The following is a 16,443-nucleotide window of genomic DNA, read 5'->3' as shown; positions in this document are numbered from 1 at the left end:
AATTATTAAAACAATTGATTTAAACAGATATTAGTTTTCATTATATTTTCGTTTTATTATTTATTAAATGTAAATAGTTATTTTAAAATATAAAACTAAAATTAGCAATATTTGCCGGATACAATATCTTATTTTAGTAACCACTAAAATAATTATTATAAATAAATGCATACAAATAAATTATTTGTATTTATATAAATAAAAAATCTGTGAATTAGAATTCTCTTCAGAATGATTCTTTATTTCTGGCGAATGTCGGATTAGAAAGACATAACAAATTTGTTTATTCGTCTATAAACCTCTTTTTAAAGGTTACCAAAATAAGTTATTGCAAAATTTTAAGACTAGACACATGAAGTTATTATTATTCAATGGGTTTAATTGAATTTGAAATTTATATAGATGAAAAAAAAACTCTCTCTTTTTCAAAGTATAAAATTCTAATTTCCCAGAGGTTTACAAGTTTCAGGTCACACATCGAAGTTTAATTATAGATGTCTGAGATGGGATAAATTACATCCTAAATCCTTGGCATTTTAATTAGTTTATGCCATTACATTATTACTTTTAACCTGATTTTAAAGTAATTTCAGAGAAAATTTCATCAGTTATTTTATTAAATGTTATAAATAATTTATTTCTCGTACACTGATAATGTGCTGAAAACGAATATAATGTAATTGTAGAATTAATTTTTGTTCTAAACAAATAATTTTTTATTTCTAAAATGAAAATATGTTATTTGTTTATACAGTAAATATTTAAATGTTACAAAAATATGAAAACCAAATTTTAATTATAATTTTTTTAAATCAAATATTAATGAATAATAACTTATTCATAGAATCAACATGTACAGTACAGTACACTGGTTAATCTTTAACTAAACATTAATAATTCTACAATTTTTTCAACGTACAAAGCTAATGTCGTACTTCATTAATGAAAGATATTAATAAAATTTTAAAAAATTGAAGATTTTTAATATATCATTAAAATGTTTTTACTCTAAAAAACACTCTTCAAAAGTTTTTATGAAGCCAATTAAAGAGTTGAAAAGAAAAAAAAAGTAAAAATTTTACATTTTTTTTTCTTTTTAACTCTTTAATTGGTTACTCATCAACTTCTTACATTTGGTCTACATTATCTCAGTAAGGAGTTGATGATTTTTTGTCATTATACAAGGTATATATATTACAAATTTAAAATGCAAATTCTGATTTTTGGTAATGCAAATTTAGTACTAAATAACTTTTACATTATACTTTTATACTGTATATCAATATTTCTATTTGTAATTGCATCGCAGATTAATTAGCCTTAAGATCGTTAGTAGCAATTAAGGGTTAAAATAAAAAGTTTATACATATTAATACAAATTTAACATTAAATTCTAATAACTTTTATAACAAAATTACGATATACATTACTCCCATGGCATAGAAGTAACCCATTGCTGGCCATTAATAAAAGTTCTAATGTTGCTATAAAACAACAAATGTACTTTTATTCTAATATTTGATATGTTCTATTTCAATTTCATGGATATTATAAGCTCTTCTTTCAGTTTTTGCACATATATTTTGTTGCTTAGATATTTATTTATCCACGAGGCATACTACAGTATATTAGTTTTTTTTTATCCTATTTATTCAATATATAACTTTGAATTTATTTACAGAGTTTAGTTCGATTTCAATATATAAATTAAATATAGTTTTGTGGTATGTTAATTAGAAAAACAGAGACTAGACGTCACATAATTGACAACTTTTATAATTAAACAAACTTTTCAAATCATTTCTTTAAATCGATGTAGGCCTACCATTAATTTTTGCTTTGATTTTAGTTCATCTTGTTTAAAATATCTCAAAAATTTTTTAATTACTTGATAGCTAAATTAATATAGTTGAAATGAATACAACTAAATAAAGTTGTCTAGTGACCGAGATACAAAATAAATTATTCATTTAAAATTAAAATTAAACTTTGCAATCTCAGAAGAGTAAATGTAAACCTTGCGTCCTCATTTTTCTCTTCTGATAGAAAAGTAAACAAAGAACTCGTATGTTTCTTGGAATCTAGCAGAAAATTCTTATTGAGAAAATATTTAAAGCTTTTGTGTTTTCGCTACCTTTATTAGTTAATTTCTTCTACGTTTTAACCAAAATACTCTTATTTTTACAGTTTTACTTGTACTACCTCACGGTTTTAATAAGTATCTAATTATTCCCAGTAGTCGCTACAATTGTATTTTTAATTTTACCGTTACACCTAACAAAAAAGGACTGAAGAGGGGCTTAAAGCTCGAAATGCATATCCATTGTAAATTACAGAAAATAATAATCCACTTTTTCCATCAAGCGGAGTGTTCCTATATATGTTCTCAATAGCAATTTTATGATAGGTTCCAAGGAACATACAACCAATAGAGAGAAGAGGAAGAAAAATACTCAATTAACTCAAACAGATTTTATTTTAAATCTGATTTATAAAAGAAAAAACGAAATTTTTATATTTTACACCGTGACAGAATCTTATATAATATTTATCCTCTGATAAATGTGAAGGCAAGGAAAGATAATAATGAAAGTAGACGAGAAATTAGACGAAGTTAAAGGATATTAAACAGAAATTAGTGAATGTACTCGTAGCTAAACTATCTCTATAATGTGATTCTCGATACTTGATACTTTGCCATTCCAAGTATGTTATATACTAAGTACCGTACATTAGCTTTATACTTGAAAGTTGTATATATAAGAGTTATTGAAACATTATGAAACTTGTTGTAGCTATTTTGACGTTTGCACTATATACGCAGTACAAATATTCTATTTATTTCGAATTAATCGCCTTTATTTTATTTTTAGTTATTATTATTATGTGTTTATTTCTATGAATCTATATTGTTTGTTTGATGTGATATTTATAGATCCCTCGAGTTGTTGATACAGCAATTTATAAGCTCTAAATCCCATTCTATTTCCGCACGATTTCGTTTACGACTTTTAGTTCTCTTCTGATAAATAGGGTCATTTAGCGTTGAAAACATCGAAGTTATATTAGTTTTTATATAGTGAGTTGATGTTTACAGGATATATATTATAGACTGATATATTAATCTTGATTTTGGCATTTATTTCGTGCCAGAATAATTTAGACATAAGTGTATCAAAAGTATATAAAAAATACTCTATATTCATTTTTATTACTAGAGAAAACAAGTGATAATTTCCACAATATTTATTAAATAAATTGCACGTACAATTTAGTTTTGAAAATGTACTAATATAAAACTAAAGCTAAATTGCACGTACAATTTAGTTTTAGTTTTATATTAGTAGAAAAGTAGGCTTTCTTACAATACATAGAAATATATTCGTTCATTAGAACGGAATGTTATTATTACAAAGTATAAAGTGGCAACAACTACTAATTAATTCACTTAGTTATGAGATAGAATGATGAGTAATTTAACTGATTTAAAAATATTATTAATTAAAACTCTTATGCTTTATTAATATTTTAGTTAGCGTTACAAATATTAATGCAGTAACTGACAATTACATTCAATGAAGCATGCATAGTAGTATTTAAGAAGCTACGCTGAGTAAAAGGGAGGTACTCTTTCATTTAAAAATATGCATTTCGGGCATTTTTGCCTCCTCCTCAGTCCAATTTCTTAAGAATTTCCTTTTTAACATTACGTTATTAAATATGATATTAAAACAATAATTCCGAAAACTTTCGAAAAAAACTACGTAAGTTTTATTGAATATACAAGTAAAAGGAAGTGAATACGAAGAAATTCGTATTCACTTCGAAATTTCACTTCCAAATTCGTTTGAAAACGAAAAATAGCAATTGACAAGACTGCATTATTTATAACGTAATCCTTCCAATAAATAAAAATAAATGAAATATAAATATTCATCACTTATATATTAATATATATATATATATATATATATATATATCAAAATTTTACAAACAACATCTAAATTATTTAATTGATTATAAAAAACAATAAATTGTGAGAAAGCTTTACAGTAAGAGATTCTACTACTAGATCAATTTTCTTACATTTTCACCATTGTATTATATTAAAAAATTCTATAAGAAGGTAGCAATAAATAAGCTCTAAAAATAAATATAACATTAATTTATTTAACTAAAGTTTATTAAAACTTAATCCAATGTAGCAGTGCGAACAATTACTTATCACCCCATTACCATCATTACTTTTTACATTCACTTATAGCAGGGCAGAACAGAATCCTTTCGTAACTTGGTAATACTTTTGAATAAATAAGTAAATATATGTATGGATATATATGCTATATTATATTTCAGCATAATGCAATTAATTCATTTGAATTAATAATTTTAAAAGTAGATGAAATAAAAATAGTTTAAAATTTACATTATTTCAATTAAAAAGATTGAATCTAATTATTTGCTTGTATTTTATTTATCTCTAAAAAAAGTTTAAAGAAATTAATTATACATTTTACAAAAATGAAGTAAGAAACGGAAAAAGATTCAAAATCATAAAATAATTTACTATTATTGCAAGACAGTCTTTTTTTTATTTGTCACAATTCATTTCCATTGATAAACAGTGTTTTCAGAACATTCATTAAGTGTAAGCGATCTCCTTTTTCATTTTAACAATTAAGAAAAGTAATGATCACTTGGTAACTCACCGCAAATACATTGCAATCAACTATTGCTTTAAAATATGAAGTGCTAATAGCTCATTTCAAGATCTATCGTTATAAAAGCAATCTCATTCATCCAAATTGAATGGTTGTATCTTAAATTACAGTAGTCCTTCGTTATATTGCGGGGAGATAAAGAAAAAGTGAGATATATCCGAACCGCGATATAACGAGGGGCTACTGTATTTAAAAAATTGCATTTAATAATAAGAAGTGATTTTATTCAGTAAATATCCTAAAAAGTGTCAATGATTATTGACAGATTGTTTAAAAAGCAAGTTATTGTTAAACGGATCTGAGAAACATTTCTACAATGTAAAATTTTTATCGAAAAGAAAAATAAATGAAAAAACTGATCATCAATTTAAAACTTTGACGATCGTTTACTGATAACGACATCATACGTATTTTTAAAACTTATTTTATTGATAATTTATTTCATTTTATAATAATAATTTCTATGTTTATTTATTAATAAATGTACGTATTTTTATTACATGTTTATTACTGTATGCTCTCTTTTGTCGACAATTTTTACTTTCAAATCGAATCAAAATTGGCTATTCCTAGTGAAACATTAAGATTTATTTTCTAATCCTTAAGTAACATTTATATTATACAACTTTGAAACACAAAAAAATTAAAATATATCGTCAAAAAATTTGAAATAAACGCGACTGTGCCATTTTAATTTTCCAACCGTGTTAGAGCGAAACAGTGTTGTAGAAGAACCGTGTTGTACGAGGGATAACTGTATTTCTATTTGGAATATTTTGATTAAACGTTGCGCTTAGCAGTCCCACCAGACTTTTTTTTTATTTCCGAATTTAAGAAAATACATTAAAGGCGTTCACTGGCAGTCGATAGATCGAGTGAAGCGTTTTGTAGTGCAGTAGCTAGAACCAAAAAGCGCTGATTTCTACCGGAAGAGCTTAGAAGAGTGGCGACACCGCATGGAAAAATGTTTTAACTTAAATGGAACACATGTCAAAGAATAAAGCGCCAAATTCAATTTTCTATCTTTTTATTTACAGGAACTTTTTCAATACCCCCGTATATAAAATTGAATTCGTGTCTGTTCGAGAATGGCTGACCGATTTCTATGAAACTTTGTACATAAATAGTAACATCGTTTTCCCAAACGAAGCCGGGTACATCAGCTAGCATATTCATAATTACTAAAACAGAAAAAATCGATTTGAATCTTCCTAATTACTTCAAAAATATTATATTTATAAATATTTAATAACATTACTGTAAAAAATGTGTATATATATATATATATATATATATATTAACATTACTGTATTTTGTATGAAATTTTTCTTATTTACTTTCTTTTACATATTTAGAAAACACTACATAACTTGCATAACTTTTAATGAAAATATCAAAAATTTCATAACTGAATAAAGTGTATAACATTATAATAAAATATAGCGTAAAATAAGTAATTCACATCAGTACTTTAATCTTTAGTCAGCTTTGAGATGCTAAGCAATTTCTGCTATTACAAATTTTATTATTTCGCACCCTTATTATTAATAATAAGAGTGCGAAATAATAAAATTTGTAGTAGCAGCCATAAACGTCATGCTGTCGTAAGTTACTTTGAAGTGAACATACATCGCACTTAACTACACTTCGACATACGAAGGAAATTGCTTAGCATCTCAAAGCTGACTAAAGGTTATAGTACTGATTTCATGATGTGAATTACTGCTAAATGCTATTTTATATTAAATATTACAATAAACTTTTATTTTTCATTTGTCTGCCAAGTATGATACTGTTGGCTAATTTTTAAAGCTATAAACTCAGAGTTCTTTTTGCTTCCTTCGTTCTTTTCTCCTTTCGAATGTATCTGCCGCATTCTTCTTTTCAATGTTTCTAAATTCTGATTCGAAAAAAACATTCTTCTCCTCTTTTTGACTCAACATAAATAAAAATCCTTACAGGAACTTCTAAAATCTGATTCTAACATAAAATTTATTATTTAATGAGAAATCATACACACAAAATTCTTCAAAAACTAAAAATATATAGATATATTTAAATATCAAAACTTTTTTGTTGTAAAACCTAAAACCTATTATTATTCTTCGTGTATTATGTTGTTTTATTTAAACGCTATCGTATATTGCTCTAAAGCTTAATAATCAAGTTGAATAAACATACATATATGCCTACATATTAATTAATCTCCCCAAAAAACTGATCGAACCAGATTGAAAAGTAAAGCTCTGCGTAAACTTCTAATTAAAGGAAGCTGTGTAATGTACACTTTATTCTCAAAAAAAATTTATTTATTTGATAGTACAAGGAAAGCTCTGTATGTACGGGCAATAAGTGAACAAACAAGAAAATATTACAATCATACATAATAGTATAAGAATACAATTACAATATCTTCTACCCGAGACACGTGACAATCAATCTATAAACAAAGAGGTATACAATTATTCGCGTCACATCCCTACTAAAGACAATAAATGTTCCCCCAAAAAGCAAAATGACAAATAACAAATAAACACACAAAACAAGAAAGTGGCAGCGATTGGTCGACGCATATAAAAGTAAAAGTAATAATAAAACAAAGTAAATTAAACAAATACCTGAAAAATAGTAAAGTGTTAATTAATAACCGCCCAAAAGCGCCGACCATAAACGCTGCCAACTAGCCAACATTCAGATGTCCTCTTAAATACTGTAACTACACCACCTGTTGGACAAACTTCTGAAAAATAGTAAAGTGTTAATTAATAACCGCCCAAAAGCGCCGACCATAAACGCTGCCCATGTACACTTTATTCACGTGTTAATCTTACTGTTAAATCTGGTTCCGGTATCCTTGCCAGGAAAGTTACGCAACTCGTTGCAAGATTTTTTAAAAAGTCTGTTGGTCTAAAGGAGATCGATCAATCAATACGACACGCTTTTTCATATAGTAAGAAACGTATAAACGTTAATTAATTATATTCTATAGTATATGTGGATTTTTCAATTCAACAATAATTTGTAGTCCTGAAATATGCGGCTAAATTTTTATTTTTTTAATAGTTTAAATTTAAAAGAAAAAGTAGAAACAAAAATTTTAATAAAAAAGCCAGATGTTTCGTCTGAATTAAATGATTATTTCTAATTATTTTTTAGAATAAAATGTTTCTTTACGTAAATATCATTTCTTACCATCTGAATTTCTTTATCTGAGTTTATTGTTCGAGTATTCTTTCTTTAATATTTATTCAGCAAAAAATTATTTTGTCAACATGCATAACTAGGACTACAGTAAGAGTTTTTCATTTTTATTTTATTATTTATAAAATATTTAATTAGCTTTCCGTACAAGTGCTGCCTTAATTAAGATCAGTAGTGTAATATAATATTCTAATATCATTTGTAATCATCATCAAGAAAGTAAATATGTAAAATTTAAGTTGTAAAATTTCTATTCACGTGCATTATATTAACATTGATTTAAAAGTAAATTTGATACTGCACACCTTAAGTGCATTAGACAGGTTTCAAACATTTTATTCGAAATTAAATTAAATTCGTATCGTATGTAGTGTTAAAACTAGAATGATCGAGTAATAAAATGACTGTTTTTAGATAGAATTGACTAAACATTGGATACCGGAGTTACCTGTATGCTCTGATGTTTCAGCATAACTGCTTGCATGTAATCTTAAGCGGGAGGGCATAGAAATTATCCATATAAATTTTAAAAAATCTATGTATGAAGTACGTTCTATTATTTATATAATTTTAATTTTATTATCATTTTTATTATTGTGTGTTTTATGAATATCACGTGTTTTATGAATATCGGATAACATCTAATCCGATTCACCATCTACACACGCGCACACACGCTTATATATATTTATTTAATACATCCACATACATTGTTACATAAAATCATATTACAATGTAATTATTATGAATTTTAGTTAAACAGTCTGTTGATTGCGATATTAAGATTGCGAATATAAATCTTATTTAAAAAATACTGACCCGAACTGATGTTTTCTTGACATACAAAACAACACAAAAGCGAGCAAAATAATAATTTCCCCCTCCCCAAAAAAATAGATTATAAAAAACAAAATATAATATTCTGTTAATTTACCATCTCATCCTTAGAGGTGTGGATCAGTTGGTGAATAGTATACGGATGATCCCTGTACCAGAGTCTACTCTGTTATTTTTGACCAATTACAAATTAGACTAATTATTCAAGCTTCTATGGTATTACTGTATATACAAGAGACAAAAGTCTTCGGCTAAATTTAACTTAAGATTTTCAGGCTACAGTAAACATAAACATGTGTAAAACATTCTGCAAGTCAGAAACAGAAACATTCGATTTTTCACTTATTTTTAAAGAATTTGGGCGTAACAACACACACAGAGAGCTTGGCTTTCGACTAACACAATATATTAATGCGTTGGGCATTACTTTTTAGTTTATACAGTAATTAGACATGATAACATCTAATCCGATTCACCATCTATCCGTCATTTACTCTATATGTTTCTTTTTCTTGTTCGTTTGGCCCCTACATATGTTTAAATTTTGTTGTCTCCAGAAAAAAAAATATAATTTAGACAATTATACAAAGTTATGATTATTCTATGTAAATAAGATTAGAAAATACAGTGTGATTCCGATTTAAGAATATACCTCGTTCCTAAAAACCTCTCGTAAATAGAAATTTCATTAATACGGACTATCTTTTTCATTGTTTCTTACTGTCTAAATTCCTATCTTATGTTTTCAAAATAACATTAAAGTACTACAAAATACTTATTTATTTACTTATCAATTAAGGATTCTAAATAAAATAAAATAAATGAAATGTTGATTAGGCTACTCATCAGTATTTATCAATTAAGAATCTAATACGAAATAAGAAAAATGAATTCAACATGAGAGAAACAAACGTGTGAGTTGGATATTTAGCTGCCTAGAACCACTTTGTTTTATCTCCGCTATTGAAGTATTAGAAATTGAGTTTGAAAGTTTAAGAGAACTATTAGGAGAATAAACATAGAACAAATTGTTTCTTACTTCATCAGAGTCAAGAGTAGAAATGAATCAAAATGGACTAGAGTGAAAATGGAGATAGGGAAATGAAACAATATTAATATTAAAATCTAAAAATTAGCAAAAACGAAGATATATATTAGTTCTTACCCATTACAGTTAAGTCAGTTGATGCAAAAAATCAACAGAGAAAATTAACCAGAATAAAATAAAATTACTTTTTAAATAATGAAATTTTAATTGCCGATGTAAAGATATGAAATGTAAAGTTCACTAAACTGTAAAACCACATTAGAGTAAATAGCATTATTCGTGGCGAACAGAAACGTAACACAAAAACAAAGAAAATAAAACTGGAACTAATCAGCCAGTGGAAATTTCAATTTCATCGCACTCATAATTAGAATAAATATCATTTGGCACTTGTAACAATATTTCTTCGTGCAACTATGAAAGAAAATTAAAATAAAACAGTTCTTTGTATCAAATTCCCATAATTCAAATACTCGTAAATTGGAAATACAGGTAGACTGTATGGAACTTTTAGCAGTCTATGTAAGAAATTAATTCCACTGATATATTATAGTACTGTACATTATAGTATAGTATTCAATGCTTTGTTCCTACAAAGCATCGAACGGAAATTCGCTACTTCAACATATAATCATACTGAAGCATCAATTAAATAATTGAAAAAATATAAGGTCTTTCAATGCTTCTTATCAGCATATCATTGTGAGGTCCATCATTCTCCCCCCTCCAAATTTTGCTGTCATTGTATCTATATACTGTATATATATTCGTGAATTGTTATTTACATTATCTGTATAACTTTAATTTTAATCACTTTATTTTTAATCCTTTAGTTAATAATGTATTCCCATTAATAAGTTGAAAATTTTATTGTATTTTAACTCTATATGTATTTTATATTCCTTACTTTGTTCTGTCTGAAGCAATTGTTAACTACCAGATCGGATGCCCTTTGCATCCACATTTCGGAGATGTATGTAAACGCAACACCGAGACTTTATCTATTAACCAACGTTGTAAAGGAATTTCGCCTATATTTCCGATTTTAGGGACCCTCGTTTCCAAATTTTCAGTAATATCGATTTAAAATAATTTGAAGAAACAAATCGGAACAAAAAAATTATCAATTAATTGTTATAAATCTCACAACATGCAAAGGAAAAGACGAAAGGGATGACCGTCGTTTCCCCCTTTTTCGATGGTGTTGGATGACCGATGATATGCTATCCATGTCACATGAACGCATATCATTCTTCATTGACAAGAGAGAAGGAGGACCACTGGATGACGAATCATGCTTTTCACAAATTACTTCAATTTCCCCCGGAACAAAATCATGATTGGTCAAAAACGAAGAATAAAATAGAAAGAAGTGACGAAATTAGGAGACTGGACTGACAGGCTGACTGACAGTCCAGTCAGGACAGAAGACGACCGACTTAGCGATTTAGCGACGGATGGGGAGTCGGACTTAGAGGACGGAGCAACCCAGTGAGAAACCGAGAAAGCAACTGAGCGACGGACCTAGTGAAAGATCGAATGAGGGCTTGAGTAAAGGAGAAAGAAGACGAAAAGGTGAAAAGAACAGGGAGAAAGAGTGAAGAAGAAGAGAAGACAACTCTTTTACTGGTATGTTGTGAATCGCGCAGTTCGGATACACCTTCTAAGTACCCCCATCGTTTTATAGATAGAAATAGGCCAACTTCCTAAAACGGATTTTATAACTCGTTTTTGATAATAAACTTTCTTTTCTATTTGTACTTGACTTTGCATTCATCTTCCTGAGAGGCTCATTCCTGGACTTCGGATTGACTCTTACCCTCGTGCCTTAACTATCTGTTTCCCCCCTCGGAGATGTGTCCGACAAAACACACCTGGTAGCAGGGCCCTACCCTAAACTTGCATAATTTAATTTTTGATGGCTCCCGAGTAACCACATCCGGATTTTTGATGGCCCCCGAGTACCCACATCCGGATACCTGAATCCGGATATTTTTCAATATTTTATATTTCATAAAAGAAATTATCCGGACAATCGTTCAAGCTATTGACTCGACTTTAAAAAAATTCATAATAAAAGTATACAAAACTTTTTTAAATACTGATAAAAAAATATATTTTAAATTCATTGATCACATTATGTTTTATGTTCGGCAGAAAGACTTCAAACATTCTTTATACTTTTAATATTTTCATCGATTTCATCTAACTCAAAAGTAGTATACTTTTACACAACTGCTTCACTTTTATCTTTTGAGTCTATAAACACTGTTATTATAAATAAACTACAATTTTACAATGTCAAAATTTTAGATAGCCGGATGATCGAGACGGTTAAGGCGTCAATCTGCCAACCTAGGAAATTCTACATCGAATCCGTGCAAAATCCCCTGTAATTTTACATGGGTGGTCTGTTCGGATTTAATGAGGTTCTCTTTTATCACTCTCTTCCCACGTCTTTATCACATCGTCCCCATTATAGGCTTTGCCCACTGTGGGTATGGATAAAAGTCCTTAGTGCTCGCAGAAGGAAAAAACTGTCTAATTTAAAAAAATAAACTTATTCTGTATTCTCTAAATTTTCTGCATAATTTCTAAATTCTCTCTCTCTCTCTTTCTATAGAAAATATGATATCACAGCCCTTAATCGATATATTAGCTTAGTGTGTCAAGACCTTTTTACTATAAAACTTTTAAAATCCATTAAGAAGATATTGGCTGATTCGCGATGACAACCATCTAATATATTGTAAACCGTCAAATCAAATGAGTTTGATGTCTTTGCTGTTCTGAATTACACTAAATACAAGGAATCGGACGGAATAACCTATTTTGTGAAACAATTACTAAGTTTCATCAATAAAATCAGCACCTAACGAAATTTAGTTTTATATTCTGATTTTACAGAGTATTGCACCCTCGCAAAACAAATTCTAATTTTTCCGTTATCAAACTGGCATTCTGTGACTGATAATTTACTTTAGGACATTAGAATATTTTTGGATTCTTTGGCTAACTCCTCCTGTCATTCTACAATGCAGATTTTCTTTGGAAGTTTTCTTGATTTTCTTGATACTAAGTTTTTTCCAATAAAAATGGAGACACATATATGATTAGAATACTTTTTATCCATCTTTTAAAAGACCTACAACAATTGAAAATGACACAAACAAGAAGGAATCTAAGCAACTAATAATATTCAAAAGTTCTTTAATTGTAATTGTAAAAACTTTACATGTTAATAAATTGAATTGAATTAAATAATCTCTGAAAAAAAAAGCTTTCTAACGAAATACCATTCCAGTGGTTTACAGTATGGCAGAAACTAATGGATAAAGACGGATACCTACAGTGAACAAGAATTTATAGGATATCCTCTGTAACTACTTAAACTTGTGCTATGTTTATGAATAACCTGCCTACTCATAAATCTATTTGATATTATTGATTAAAAAAATATCTTCTATTAAAAATTAATTAATATAATCTAATAGTCATAAGAAGAGCCGGAATAAAACTTTTCCTGTCTTTTAAAATATTTATTAAATTACATTGTAGTAATAATAATAATATTAACAAACTTGAAAAAAACTTAGCATTAGATAGATTTGTTTTCTATAGATTTCTTTATAGTTTTCGGAAATTATTGAAAAACATTAAGAAAATATTAAAAATAGAAAAAAATACGTTAAATTAATATACATAAAAGTACACAAAATTAATCTACTTTTATTAAAAGTTATTAATTAAATTTCACGTATAAATTTAGATAAAATTGAGGTTTATGGACAATTTCATTAAAATCTGCTAGTATAACGCTATTATTCATATACTTCATTTCAACGTATTTTGCTTTGAGTTAGACAATAATTTGGTGTGACGCTTTGTCTCGCATATTTTTATTCTGTTTTTATTTTGTAAAACTTTGTCTAACATTGATTACACCACGTCTAGCGACATTAGAAGAGTCACAACATTTCGTCTGACGATGTTATTAACAACGTAATGTTTTTATCTATTTTAATTTTCGATATTCACTCATCAGTGCTTGTTTTGTATCGCGATGTAACTGAAATTGAATACACTCCATAACATTTAAGTGTGAATAAATTAATATAAACTAGTGACGTTTTGTATAGAATATCAATGGTATATTATAAAACAGGGGTGGCCAACTTTTGTGCATATAAGATCTACTTTTTATCGTAAAAATGTGTCGCGATCGACTTGTCGTCATAGGCATAGTCTAAGTGGGGAGGGGGAAGTGTGAAACACATACTATGTTAAACATAGTATGTTTATACACTGTTTCAGTACGAAGTGCACTCACTGCTTGTGAGTCGAGTCATAACTGCATGCACACAGTTGCGTTCGGTTACAAATATAATACATTAAGTCAAGACATCGCTAGCGATCGACCAAAATTGGCTTGGCGATCGACCGGTCGATCGCGATCGACTTGTTGGCCACCCCTGTTATAAAACAATTATATGAATAAATTAATACTAAATCGGTATATTTTGTCTGAGGATTCACGATAGGAAATGTGAGTAAATAAAAAATCAATGAAAATAATTCTTCATTACATGATATTTGTAACTTATTTCGACCATTATTTATTGTTATTTTTTACGAGCTTCTGCTGATACTGATAAATAACAATTTTCTTCTGTGAAATTTGTCAGTACAAATTATTTATTTTATTATAAACCAAAAAGGTCATATCGTATACTTTAAAAAATTTTATTATATAGGTTAGAAAAGTATGTAATTTATATAGTATTAATGCAAACTTATAATTAAATTTATATACCAAAATTTTAACATAATCTGAAACAAAAGAAAAAAGTTATTTAAATTTATTTGGTATATATAATTTTCAGATATTTTTATTAAAGTTTACATATAAAATTATTTTAAACATTTATTGTATTTATAATCGAATTTTTTAATAGAAAATTTTAATATCAAATAGTCATTTGAATAAACTTTCATTTCATCCACATAATCAAGTATAATATGAGAACATTTAATTGTACTTAGTGAGAAAAAATTTCTTTTTGCTAGAATTACACTAAATATTCTTAGTTATGGTAATTGCAGTCAGTCGTTAATTTTCTTTAATATCAGTAATTTGTACAAATTAAACATAAAAATTATGAGATAATAATAAAGTTATTTTTACGATACTTTCACCTGATTTTAAAAAATATGTTTTTCTCTTTAAAATGCTGCCATAATTCTATTATTATTCAGCAGATTGCGGTTTTTGATTTATATCAGTGATATAGATTCTATTTTCATTAAATATCTTTTAAATCGAATAAAATAACAGCCTATTGATAAATAATGGGCTACTGTTATAATATAAAGTATCTGAATGCTTTCCCTTAATGATCCAAACATTTCGAAAGGAAACTTATAAACGAGAGAATGAGATGATACTTTGCAACATAATGGCGAAAAAAAGTTATCTTATTACTTAGATTTCTATCTCGAGAAAGTTTCTGTAGTCATTGCCTTCCCTTTAAAACAGAATCGTTTATGAAACATTCGACAAGTGAATTCAATTAATATAAATTGGTTGGATATATTGGATTCATAGAATTTATGGTTCCTCCAATATCTTTCCAAGACTTTAAATTTGTACTAAATAGTTTCTAGAATGGCTTTTCTCTAACTTAAAACCTACTGTTTCATTAAAAACATTTTAAACTCTGTTGACACATATAAAAAGAAAGGTAAAAAAATATTAACAAATAAAGATCTTATATAAATTTTAAATTTTTAAATAATATATAATATGTATAAGTAAACTTTCATATTTATAATAAAACATTAATACAATAGATAAAAAATAAATATCATTAAATGTTTTATAATATTCTTTATGTTTCGCTTATTGTAATTTAATAACAGCGTATTATTTTATTCACAAACTTCATAAGATATTCAATACATATTAAATTGTCTTGACGTTTTTTATTATGAAATAAAAGAAAAATGTATTTATACATCTGTATAAAAAATTTTTAATTAATGAACATAAGCTACATCTCGCATCAAAAAACAATAAATGAAATTTATGTTGTTTTTGGTAATATGTAAAATTGTTCTAGATATTTTCTAGATCTTGGTAACATGTAGAATTGTTCTAGATCTTTTAATACATTTAACAATTATTTTTCATAAATAAATTATTTATTAATATAAATTTTTTACCTTTAGTAAGTATGCATGATAACTGTTCAGATTATCAAAAGTATCTAATTCGTATTTTGTGCAAAGAGAATAATTTGTCCAACTCTGATTGGTTTTCTCATTTATCCACCATTCTCCATTGAACATGCAGAACTTTGTCGCCTGGGCTGAAATGAATATTTTAATCAATTGCAATTTTTTAAAGTTTTACATACGATATTAAAACTTCGTTCAATTTTATTTTAATGAGAATTCATATTTTCACTGAAAAGAAAGTAATTTCCTACCTCGCGTATTGAAACCATGAATGTAGTCGGGACAAGCTACAGAATGCAGAGTTCCAGCAGGAACATGTGGCCAACAATAAGCACCATCCCAGATCATGGGACAATATAAACCTGAAAAGTAACAATAAATTTTGAGCAAAAATTAATC

The 16,443-nt window shown here is 27.3% G+C and overlaps 1 protein-coding gene across 1 annotated transcript in view; it reads right to left on the bottom strand.

Moving 5' to 3' along the window:
• LOC136978698 (secretin receptor-like) overlaps nt 1-16,443 on the bottom strand; it is an 80,422-nt gene that overhangs the window by 39,455 nt on the left and 24,524 nt on the right. Inside the window, exons 3-4 of the mRNA XM_067274465.1 lie at nt 16,296-16,406; nt 16,030-16,175 (exon numbers count right to left, since the gene is read on the bottom strand). Of these exons, the coding sequence (XP_067130566.1) occupies nt 16,030-16,175; nt 16,296-16,406 (257 nt within the window). The remainder of the gene's footprint in view (nt 1-16,029; nt 16,176-16,295; nt 16,407-16,443) is intronic.

The sequence above is a fragment of the Centruroides vittatus genome, unplaced genomic scaffold (genome assembly GCF_030686945.1).
Source record: "Centruroides vittatus isolate TY-2023 unplaced genomic scaffold, ASM3068694v2 contig_549, whole genome shotgun sequence".
Classification (NCBI taxonomy): domain Eukaryota; kingdom Metazoa; phylum Arthropoda; class Arachnida; order Scorpiones; family Buthidae; genus Centruroides; species Centruroides vittatus.
This window is presented reverse-complemented; position numbering and strand designations above follow the sequence as displayed.